We start from the raw sequence: 12,622 nt of genomic DNA, 5'->3' as shown, positions 1-12,622 counted from the left end.
GAGCTCTGGTATGAAATGTTCATATTTCACGTAAGGTAAATGCAAGTGTGTCATTGTATCATAGCTAATGACGCGAAGCTTGTCTAAAGATACTATTTTTGTTGCTGTCACTTTAATTGTATTTTGGGTTACATCCAGCTCAGAGCCAGCCAGCTCTGGTTGGCCAGAATCAAAGGAAGTGGCGTTGCTTCCGGTGTTATTATTGCGGCATACTAATACAAGTAATACAGCCAGCTAGGAAACTTTAGCTTAAATGTTTAAAAGCAGATTTGACTGAATCACATAAATTACAAAGGTGAGTCCTTTCTTTATAGCAGATAAAAGCTGAATGACACTGACACCTGCATAGCTCGCAGAAAGCTGTTGTGGCGTTCAATGAGCCACGGTGCTAGCACTGCTGCTACGCTAATGCTGCCGTTGCTGTAGTTTGGCTATGATGCTAACGTTAGATGAGAAAAAAGGGAGAAGATTACAGCTTTTTTAAGTTTTTACATTGCTTACACTGACCTGTAGGTAAGGTAGCTGTTTTTGCTTTCTATACGCTGGCCGACCCTGCTAAAAGCACGGCAACTTAAGACGACATGCTAATAGACAGAACACAAGCAAATTAAGTGAACGTCTTTCCCAGTGTGACAACACATGCTGCAAATACATTAACGCGCTCCAAATACACACAGCACAACCAAATACAGAGGCGTACGGAAGCCGAGAACGGCCTTGTTTGCATTTATTGTTAATGCCGTTACTCGAGTTTGCGAGTTAATTATTTCGTGATCTCGAGATAACAGAACTCGTTTTCTCGTGATAACGGGTTGATTTAAGCCGTGTTCTCGCGAGGCCGATTTCTCGAGATAATGACACAATTTATCACGAGAAAACGACTCTTCTCACTTTCAGACAGCAGTTGATCAAATAAATCCTGTTATAATGGCAGAGGTAAAGACACTATTAAGGCCAATCCGGTTTGCCTTGAGACTTGCAAGTCCGTCCCACTGTACTAACACCCAGAGCATCTCTACACTCCACATAGCCTCCTGTTGAATGTGAACCCTGTCTTTTTTATCAAAAAAATTATGGCGAAGCTACGTATTTTGACACGCTCGGGTCGTACAGCGGCATCAGGTGGCCGCGTTCGTCTAAACAACTTCGTTATTAATTTAATACGTGTAAGAGAATTACTGCAAAATTTAGTGAGAGAGTCCCACATCACTAGCAAAACCTGGTCATCCTCACCTTCATCAGTAGTGGTGGGGAGGGGGAGCCAATGTGCAAGTAAAATAAATCTCCTCCCCCATTAAAAATGTGACACTGTGTGATGTGCACTCTTCAGTAGCCTGTACTTTGGGCTATTACTGGTCTAATAATGCCTGTATGATTGTCATGCAAGCTACATGCCATCGGTAAACGCTGGTGGTGCCATAGTAAAAGTTAACATGTGTCATGAATGGTAAATCTTCACACAAGTCATTAAAATGCCTGATGGCGTTCCACTTTGTGGAAGGTCCTGCGAGGCGCATGCAGCTGTCACTTTCAGCACATGCACAGAGGAAAGCAGCAGCAGAGGTCAAAAGCCTGCAACATAAACATAAATGGATGATACGTGTACTGCCTTTAACGTCATGAGCTGCAAACCGTGACAACAATACGCATTTCCTTGCTGTGTTCAGCACCTTAAAGTGTCCTGTGTAAACACTTCTATTGTTGTTTTGTATATTTGCTATGTTTTTCAGTATTTAGTTGTGTTATGTTGTTTGTCTTTTCAGCATTTTTGTGTATTTTATTGTGTTGTGTGTTTCTCTATTTGTTTTCGTTGTGTGTGTTCTAAGCGTGTGTTCTAAATGCTGCAGACGTGTCCTCAAACTGATGAAGATGTTTTCTCAATTTGCTTCTATTTTGTCTATTTGCTTGTGTTTATGTATTTATCTCACTTGGTCACCGTACTTCTAAGATATTCACCTCAACGATGTGTTCCTCTTGTCCACAGCACACGACAGAGATGAAATCCTAATGCTGACAACATAAAGATGAAATCTGCCAAGAGGAAGTCCTTACGAAACAAAGCAAAGAGAGGAGAGAAACAACTAAATGTGGTCACAGTTAAAACTGAATCTGAGTTAGAGGAAGGCTCTCATGAAGTTTACATTAATGGAGATGGTCTTAACATCGAAATCAAGGAGGAACCGCATTCACCGGAGATCAGTGAGGAGCACAATGGAGACCTGTCGAGCTGCTCAGACACTAAGCCTGACACTGTGACATATAGGTCAGATGTTCCCCATCAGCAGGCACATATAAAGGAGGAGTGTGACTCTGACAATCAGCCAGAATATGAATTCACTGAAGCTGCTGTCAAGGAAGAGTCGGAGTCATGGATTAAAGAGGAGAGAGACAGTGAAGGGGCGGCAGAGGAGAGGGAGGAGGTCTGCACAGGTAGGAGGCAGTAGTTTATGAAGCACTTCTGTTTATTTCTGACAGCTGCAGATAAAGCTTAGGCAATGCTAATATCAATAGTGTTACATTATTTGTAGAATTAGATTCCAAAGGTGGCTGTGTAGGATTGTTTGTGTCTTGTGTGATACTGTTTCCATATAATAACAACAACATTTTCACTGCAGTCAAAAAACAGTTTGCTCTCCCACCTTTCTGCACACAAAGGGAGGCACACACCGGCCTAGCAGCAATCTAACAGCACCATAAATTACATTTATGTAACCACAATAACAAAAAATCTATTTCGGCTCAAATGGTATGAAATTACTGAAGTTGTTGGAAAAAAAGAGATCATATCATGTATCTGCATTTGCTTTGCAAGACATCATCACTTTCATACCAGCAACAACTGTAGAAAGATGTCAAAGAAACCGCCAATCTCAGGGCATTTTAAGGTTGTTGTTGATGATCCCAAAACAGAGCAATGCCAGTTATGCAAATGTAGAGTATCAAACTTAAGTTAATTGTTTAACTTAACCTTAGTTATTTAGTTAGTGAAACAGTTAAACTAGTATGTTTTATCATACCAGCCTAAAAATTGTATTTTTAGTATCTCCAATAGCTTTATTTTGTTTCTCATAATTTAAAATCAATTTGTCCGTTTTTTTAATTGTCTTTCTTTCTACCCTACTTAGAGTCATCGTCTGAGTTCTTTCCCTGTCCTCACTGCACGGTCTCCTTTACTGACTTGGACTTCTTGGAGAAGCATGTCAAGTGGGTCCATCAGAAACAGTATCTCGCCAAGCTGAAAAAATGCCTCTCAAGCCGCACACTAAACCTCATCCCTAAACACACCTGCACTGTCTGCAGCAGCACCTTTAACTCCAAAGTTCACCTTAGGGTCCATGTACGTGAAGCCCACCCTTCTGCCCCTCCTCGCAGGCTCCACCCCTGTCCAACCTGTGCACGCAGCTTCCAGTACCTAAAAAATCTGAAGAATCACTGTCAGCGATGGCACAAAATGTCTGTGGTAACCAGAGGGGGGCATCTCAGCTGTGCAGAATGTGGGAAGAGTTTCAAAGCTACCTGGGGTCAAGGACCTCATTTGTGTCATGAACCGGATAACACAGAATCTGAGGATAAGCCAGTCTGTCTGGACACTGGTGTGCAGTGTCCTGAATGTGGCAAGAAGCTTTGCACACCTCAAAGCCTGGGGGATCACATGCGCACCCACACAGGTGACCGTCCATTTGTCTGCAAGGATTGTGGCAGGAGGTTTGTGGAGCGCAGTGGTTGGAGGCAACACATGAAAATACACACAGGGGAGAAGCCGCACAAATGCCAGGTGTGTGGGAAGGCGTTTTTAAGAGCACACCACCTCAAGAGCCACTTAACCACACACTCTGGAAAGAAGGAATATTCTTGCTCTGAATGTGGAAAGGAGTTTGGATTCAAGTCAAGTCTAGATCACCACGTGAGGACGCATTCCAGTGAGAAACCCTTCCACTGCAATGTGTGCGGGAAGAGCTTTAACACCCGGAGAAACCTAAGGGTTCATTCCAAAGTCCACGCCAGTGAGAAAGCCCACCAGTGCGGGGACTGTGGGCTAAAGATCGGAGATCTTGGGGCTTTGAAAATACACCTGCGGACACACACTGGAGAAAGACCTTACCACTGCACAGTCTGCGGCAAAAGGTTCATTCGCCTTTCACATCTGCGAAACCACCAACGCACCCACACTGGTGAGAGGCCCTACAAATGCACTGAGTGCGACAAGAGTTTCACACAGTCTGGCGACCTGGTGAAGCATAAGAGGATACACTCTGGGGAAAAGCCCTTTGAATGTCCAGACTGCCACCGCCGTTACACCTCCTCAGGTGATCTAGGGAAGCACAGGAGGAGTCACACTAACCTGCGTCCCTACACATGTCAACAATGTGGAAAAAGCTTTCGCTTGTCAGGCCATTTGAAAACACATATGTTAACTCACACAGGGGAGAAGCCATATTCCTGCCCCAACTGCCTCCGCAGGTTCGCTCGCTCTCACCATCTTTCTGGCCATGTGGCTAAATGTCGCTGAGCTTTCTGGAGAGGACTGTAAATAGGCTGGCTGCTAGGCTGATTTAAAGTGGTAATTATCGGAGCTGTATACAGTCTAGTACTAGATTTTTTTTTTTTTTAATGAATGTGTTTTACAACTCATCTGTATATAACTATTTATATAAAATTTATGTAACCCTCTTGACTCAGATGACTGTTTTAACTTATTAGGAAAAGTGATTTGAACACATGACTGACACTGCATGGAACTTTTTTACAGCACTATCCAGGCCTTGTTTGTTTGTTTTGTTGTTTTCCTCCAGGGAAGGCCTAACTGGTTTTTCAAGACACTATTATAATAGAGGCTTAAGGACTATGAGGCAGAATTCAGTGGGACATTAGGATAATGGATTGACCCCACCCACAGATTAATGCTGTATTATTTGTAAAAATGTAATAAATTATTTGATGAATGCATGAACACTGCGTCTGACGTCACTGCAAAAGTGTAAATTGCCCACAATAATGATGGCTGTATTTCACCAGAAACTGAAAACTTGAGATCTGGCTTTTATAAAAATGCTAAGAATAATAGATTCTACATCGTCACTGACAGATTTCAGTATGTGTTGTATTTGTTTATTTATGTTTTCAAAGTCAGACCTGGGCAGCTCTTAGCAGCAGGGTTAATACATTTAACTGGACAACAGTTCACCCCCTACCTAGAGCTCCGCCCGTGGGGGGCACGCAAATATACAAAACGTGCTTACCCGTATTTTTAGCGGGCAGAGGAAGTGTTTGAACGTTGAAGTTGCGCGCGCAATGAGTTAGTGAAGTTTGTTCGCTGCGTTAAAATCAGGTAACAGCGAATGACTTGCCAGATTCTGAGGTTCTTTTGAATTAGCAAGCAAGTGAGTTTTGGGTACAAACATTTTAACCCGAGCAGGCTGCCCCGTGTCAGTAACAATTAATTGTGATGAAGCTACTGGGGCTGTCGCGGTATGAACACAAGCTAGCGTTAACGTAGCTAAAAACAAACCTGCGACATTGAACTACCTGGTAAACCCAGGCTGAAGAAAAGCATTTTGAAATGTTGGTACGCCGAAAACACCGCATGATGTTAGCTTCAGCTCTGCCCAACGTACCCGATTCAAGGAACGCCAAAATACATGGTTCTCAAGTAAGTCCAGTTTCCTTATTCCCTTCCGCTAATGTTACAGTAGACCGGTGGGCTAAGGGAAGTCAGTAAATCATGTAACAGTACTTTCATTCTTACACAAAAGTTTGCATAAACAGCATGATTAATATACAAACTTATATCTACTTTTTAAAACAATTATCCTCTTCTGGGTAGCCCAGACCGGTGCCTTAAAATTCTGTAACGTTATTCTTAGTCAACCCACACCAAACTGCTTGTACAAAACCAACAGGAAAGATAGCTGTATTTAACTGAATGAGCTTTATTGGCCAATCATGTGTACACATGCAAGGGATTTGACTGATTGGTTGGCAGTTGCTCTTAATATAACACGCAGTTCCAGGAACAATTTTCAGGAATATATGTAATTCATGTGTTTTACTGACAACCAAGTGTAAGGTTCTCCTTGTGTGTCCAAATATGTGGTCATGCATCACATATTTGCTGTGAATTGGCCTCTTCAGTTTGTCATAATCAATAACCTCTAAGTATTTAAAATGAATTCAGGGACGTGGCACATTTTAATGACATAGAAATACATTAGTTCACACTTACAGGAGAGTGGTGTTTGTCACTGCATGCATGCGGATGTATTACCTTGTAGAAACAGAATCTCAGCAAAAGTAACTGCAGCATTCTGTGGCCCCTAAAGCAAGCTTACAGCAAGATAAAGGTAAAACCTCAGATACAGAGACCTCTAGTGGCATTTAGATCATTTCTGCAAGACACATTACGATGGGGATGATGTGAGCACATAGCAGTCCAGTTTGAGAGACTGTGATTTTTTATTCCCAAACAGCATTTGATTTAAGTGACAAGCAACAGCCTCAGTGTGTTTACACATAACTTTGTTAGCAATGTAAATATTCATTCATGGCATTACAGGGAACTTATATGTGGTCAGACTCAGTGCTAAATTGATGTTCTGAATGAAATGTCCTATAATATAGTGTAAATTTAACTAGAAAATGGGCAACATAGAAAATCACAAATTACCATTTCCTATTTGCATTTGCTTCTGTTTTGGCAAGCTTGCATTAGCTCCTGCCTTCTCTGTCTATAGAGAATTTCTGCAGCAGGTAAGATGACCCAGTCTGCCAAGACAGGACTTCAGTTTCCTCAAAAGACTGCACACACCAATGAGAGAACTCCTGTAGCAGGTAAGATGAAGATCCACTCATGTCCAGCAGAATGATCTGTTCTCCCAAGTCACGTGGTCAGCCCACAAACTGAACTATAGTTGATTGTTCCACAAGGCAAACTACCAAAACAATACATGTAATTTTTCAAAAAATTACCCTGAAAAACAAAATATATTGTGTCAAAAGGACAACCCAAACGTAATACCTTACAGCTCAATGAAGGACAGTTATTAGCAACACGATCAGGTCTGAAAAAAGAAGATGAGGATGCCCTAAAAGGAAAGCTTTTCAGACTGTGAGAGATTCCCCTGAAAAACAAAATGAAGTGTACCAAAAGGGAGGCTAGTTGTTCCAAAATTAATACCATGCCCAATGAAGGATACACCCTTATTAACATGATCAGGTATGCAAAAAACAGGACAAGGATGCCCTAAAAACAGCACAAACAAAGTAGAAAAGCATTGAAAAATGAACAGGAGAGCATGAGCTGGAATGATATTAACTGTAAACAAGTCAAAGAGGAGCTAGCAGACCCCGAGACACATGAAATCTGCCATGTAACAAAGTTTGGGAATTGGGACTTTGAAGGCCTGGAGGCATTTGTTAAGGGAGAGATGGAGCCATGCTTAACTGGACACTATGAGGAGACACCACAAGCTGAGGCAGTGGAAAGCAACACAAGTAAGCCACCTCACATCTAATCTTTTACTGATCCTCCTCAGTGCAGCTAGCTGCCTCATTGACGAGGTTTTAAGCCCATTTTTTAATCATTAGAATATGAATTTCTTGCTGGGACCAGGACAAATTTGTTTTGAGGATACAATTATTGTTAACAATTTTCATTGATTATTGAGCCTTACATGGATGTCTTCTGTGTCTTATGAAAAATCCAAATTAATCCTGCTGACTAAATTTAGAACATGTTTTTTTATAACATCAGTGTCTTGTTCCTTCACTATATAAGTTAATAAATGGCCAATCTCTGGCAGATAAATAAGCAATTTCTGTTTTTTTTTTTTTTTTTGCTTCATTTTTTATTCATTCAAATAATCGATCTCTGCGTACCTGAAACTATAAAGTTCAGTTATACTCTGTCAGTGCCACATGGCACATACAGTAGCATGCATCAGATCTCGTGTGAAGCTGGAGAGAATTCATTCAGACTGTTGGTCATCATTAGTACTGGGTCAGTTGCTTTCACAGAAGTCCCTTGTCCACAACTGTTGTTTTATCACCACTAAACAATGCACAGTTACACAGGTTCTCATGTGAATCTGTTTGCTGGACAGAGATTTTGGGTTGTGGTGTGTGTGTCCTTACATGTGGTCATTGAAAAGTACAGTGCAATGACCAGTACAGTGGAGATTCAGCATGAACTGTGTGGAACGTCAAGTTATTTATTTTTTTCTTGTCATATGCGCCGCTTTTGAAAGGCTTAAACTAAGAAGACTTATCTTTATAATTTGCTAGAGGTAGAAGTTACAGCAGGGTTGATGAACTGTTATTGACCTAAAAGACAAGACTCCTACTACTACTGTACTACTACTCTACTGTTCCTGTTGTTGCACTGTATTAAAAATCAGAACTAAATTACTGAAAACTTTTTCAGGATTTAAGAGCCTCATCAGGATCATGTCATCATCTCAAGGTTTTCAAGTTTCATGTGAATACAGAACAGGTAAGCAACTTTGCCCGTTTTTCGCAAAAACAAAAATAAACATTGCTTGATTTTGTAAATAGCCAAGTACTATACATCAAAAGTGATTCAATACATCTACATCTTAATACATCAATTTAATACATCTTTTGCTGTTTGTTTTGTATGCGACACTCCAGTATGCTGCTATTGGCACTTAGAAGTCACTGACTTAAGTCCTGACAGATATATCAAGGTGCATAATAGTATGAAGTTGCAAGAATATCGGGTATGACATGCTGAAAATAAAACTAGTTTTTGAATGTGGTTAGATATTTGTCTGCTGGGCAAAAAATTATAATGAAACTCAAAGGAACCTGCAAATCATGGATAAAAGGTGTTTGTGTAATATTTGTCCAGCTTTCTAAGTATGGATGGATGTGGCATGTGTTCTCAACCTTTCTGCTTCATTATGACAGTGGCATCTGCAGAGAAACAGGAAAGGCAGAGGAGAGAGAGGGATGACATGCCCAATGTACCCGGGCTGGAATCAAACCTGGGCCACTGCGGTAAGGACTCACTGCCCAGATGACTGACTGGGGTGCTCACTCCCTGGTGTTTTACCATATCTTCATTAATGATTAACTTATTTTTTTAATTCAGTCCACTAAATGCCAAGTTATTCATTGGTCCTCACCTTTTCTCTCTCTCCAGTTTTGTCTCTGCAGAAGACTCCTGAGTTTCATCCTTCTCCACACTCCTTCTTTAAGTCTGGCTTCCTGCAGCAGCATGTCAAGTGTCATCACCAGGATTAGCACTATGATAAGGTTAGACAAGTGTCCTCTAGATATCATTCCAGATATTAACTGTCCCCTGTGCAGTGCTACTTCCCCCAAGTTGATCCAGTTCAAAGTGTATAAGAAACAGGCCCCGTACGTCTGTGCGCGCAGCATTGATTATGTGAAGAACCAAGGATCACTGTCAGAGTTCATATCTTAAAGGGACACCTTTGGTGCTCAGACTCTAGAAGGAGTTTCCATAAGATTTGGGCACAGGCGCATCATTAGTGTGTTGGTAAGGAAAATAAATTTTGCTCATCCGGAATATGCAGCACCCAAATCCTTTTTTAGTAATTGCAAATTGTCATGAGTGTGACAAATATTGATAAACCTTACCCGCCTGTGGAAGCACGTGTTTGGACACACTGGTGAAAAGCCTCATGCCTGTAAAGAGTGTGGAAAGGTGTTTGTAAGAGTGGCCATTTTGCAGGTTCTGAAGGAGCATAAAGAATATAAAGAAATTTAATTGATTGTTCTGTAGCTGTTTGTTTATTCCTTTTTTTGTACACTGGTATGGTATTAATGTCTTTACTTGCACGTATATGGTCCTGTACTACTTTTTTAGCTTTGGAAAATTGTATTTCTATTGAAAATTGTCAATAAATTATACTAATGAGTAAAAACATGAGTGTGTCTGCAAAAACATGAACAACAGACAGGAAGAAGTTTGGCACGCAAAAATAATACATGTATACTGGGTTTTTTTTTTTTTTTTAAACACAAAAAAACTATTTTCCACAAAAGAAAAGAAACCCCAGGGGGGCCAGGAAATATCTCAAAAGAAAAAGCTAAAAAAGAAATCAAAATCAAAAACTATATGTGACATAACTATGAGGAGGAAAACACAATTTCTAAAATAAAATGCATGAAAAACAATAATTGAGTGAAGATGAATTGCCTTTTTAGTGTTTCAGGTTACCTTTGAAATTCATTGTATTTTTTTTTTTTTTAACTCAGGGTGTCTCTTGCATTTTATTTCCAGTTTGGAGTGGAATATATGTTTGCCTCTAGTAGAGCAGTCATCAAAGGAAAACCTTGCTCACACATTCATTTACACCCAGGATATGCATCACTAGGACAAGGGCCACAACCAAACCTGTCTCAGTCAATTCAGTGGGAATTGGTCTATTATTTTTATGTCCGCAATTACGAGGACAGAGCAGTAACTACGACTCCAGCACAGATAACAAAGATATATTTAGTAGTAAATAATATTGACTGTACCTTTGTTTAAAGCTGGAATCAATACTTCTTAAAGCGTGTCCATTTTTCATTTAGCCGCGTCATGTCTGTGCGGAGGAGGGGCAGAGAGATGAATGGGTGGATTCTCTAATTCCCCCTGTTGCAGTTATCATAATTGTTGAACAACCACGGTTTTTAAAGATCGGGCTCGAGGAGAGGCAGGCCGCACAAAGAAAGTTAATAGATTTGGAAAATTGAGATAGATTGCACAGCAGCCGTTTTTGGAATGTTCCATCGCCGTGGCAGGCAGATGGACAAATATGATCCGGGGATGAGGAGGGTGTGGGGGGACGCTGCACCACACACAAACACAGGGCAGCAGAGAATGCATCCTGACAAATAAAGGTGTTACTGTTTACCCTTTCCATGTGTGTGTATCTCATCGTCTGGCGGGTGATATCCGGATACATCACAGTTTGAGGCCTACATCAGCTTTGGAGCAGATGAGTCGACCGATGAATTCTCCCTGAAAGGCCGCAGCGAAGCAGCAGTAGTTCCTCTCTTGAGGCACCAGGGGGAAATGGATAGCTGTGGAAAGGATGCTTCAGGGAATAGGCGAGCTCAGGAGATGTCTCTTACGCAGAAGTTCGGACAGTTTGTTGGAACTATGATGTGGAATAAGCCTGTGGTCAGTATTGTGTGTATATAGAAAATATTTTTTATGTCCCATTGTAAAGCAACATCATATCTCCTCCTCCATCATAAACAGTGTTGTTCCAGCTGATAGTGCTCCCTGTCTGAGACCTCTGACCCTGTCATTTGTCTGCTGACGATGGCTTTTAGAACCTCCTGAAGGATATTTTACAGCAGTCATTTATCCAGAGGGGCCTACATTTGTTTCAGCCGTTTTGATACCGGTCATTGTTTCCACATTTGATGCATTCAGGCTTTTCTCTGCTCCTCAGAAATCTTTCCCATCTCCAATTTTCGCCTTTCCCGTGTCCAATTTTCCCTAATATTCAGATGATTATGGCATGATGCTTTCCTTTCCTCTTTTCAGCATTCCACTCTTTTCCTCTCCTGCGCCCATTTTCCCCTGATGCTGTTTCACTCTCCTCCATCCATTCTGACATACAGCTACATGATATGAATGTTTACAGTGACATTATGTTTAATCAGCGCAGATAGAGGTACACTACGACGGCTGAGAGTCCACTGCAAATCATCCACAAATCAAAACACAAAACCCTACATTTGTTTAGCCTTCCCTGCCCCAAAACCAAATGGCAAGAACATTTTCAATCTGCCCCCTTTGACAGGCAGTTGGTAGTGTTTTATGTTGCAGTCTGAGAATTAAATTACCCCATATTGAATCTTATAAAGTCCAGTTGAGGGGATTTTCTTTTTGTGATGTAATTTGAGCTATCCAATTTTCCTTGTATTTACTGTCTATATTTTGTCAATTTGGCAGAGGAACACATTGTGTGCGTTGGCGCTGGGTGTCACTGGTGTCGTCACGCTACGGTGGTTTTGGTGTTGGCTGGCCTCAGAGGTCAGTGTGTGGGAAGAGATGGTGGCTCTGCAGGGCTTTGCAACGGCTCTTGGCCTGTCCCTTTGGGCTCCGGCAGGCCCACATCCACTCCTCTTATTCATGAAGGGGTCAAAACACGGGTCAAAACACACCGTTTGACTCCCCGCAACACACTGGTGTGTGTGGGCGTAGATGAAACCGGGTATTTTGTGGGCCTTTGGTAAGCTGCAGCTGGTAGCGGCTCTTACATTCTCTCTCTCTCAAGTCCAAATGTGCCTAAAAGCATGGCTCACACAAAGGAAGGAGAGAGAAAACACCATTAAATTGTGTTGCATTGAGTGCTGAGAGTGGGCTGCCGAGTTACACACAAAGGGATGGAAAGACACTGTTTATTCCCTATTAGTATCACCACATTGACAGGTTGGTCAAGAGGTAAGGAAGATTTCTCTCTCCCTCAACCACCTCTAATGCAAGCACTGAGAAACTATGCTGGTCAAAAGTAATGTGTTCTCCACCAAACCAGCCGCTATCGTGGTGACTCCTGGAGTGGATCTCTTGACCACGGCCTCCCTCCTCCTCTCATCCCACTGTAACCTCTTGCTCTCTCTGTCTCTTTAGCGGAGG

General features: G+C 41.6%; 1 protein-coding gene across 1 annotated transcript; it reads left to right on the top strand.

The window, feature by feature from the left end:
* Nucleotides 1-187: 187 nt before the first annotated feature.
* LOC121610055 (gastrula zinc finger protein XlCGF57.1) lies at nt 188-4,951 on the top strand. Its single transcript, XM_041941960.1, has 3 exons — nt 188-295; nt 1,985-2,430; nt 3,126-4,951. Exons 2-3 carry the CDS (start codon nt 2,025-2,027, stop codon nt 4,508-4,510), a joined length of 1,791 nt encoding a protein of 596 aa, XP_041797894.1. The 5' UTR covers nt 188-295; nt 1,985-2,024; the 3' UTR covers nt 4,511-4,951.
* Nucleotides 4,952-12,622: the final 7,671 nt, after the last annotated feature.

Source organism: Chelmon rostratus, chromosome 8 (assembly GCF_017976325.1).
Source record: "Chelmon rostratus isolate fCheRos1 chromosome 8, fCheRos1.pri, whole genome shotgun sequence".
Lineage (NCBI taxonomy): Eukaryota > Metazoa > Chordata > Actinopteri > Chaetodontiformes > Chaetodontidae > Chelmon > Chelmon rostratus.
This window is presented reverse-complemented; position numbering and strand designations above follow the sequence as displayed.

What these genes read in the sequence shown, in the direction of transcription:
- LOC121610055 (XM_041941960.1), top strand. Translation starts at nt 2,025, where the DNA reads ATGAAATCTGCCAAGAGGAAGTCCTTACGAAACAAAGCAAAGAGAGGA. An exon ending in GAGGGAGGAGGTCTGCACAG is followed by an intron (nt 2,431 to 3,125) that starts GTAGGAGGCAGT and finishes TACCCTACTTAG; the next exon opens with AGTCATCGTCTGAGTTCTTT.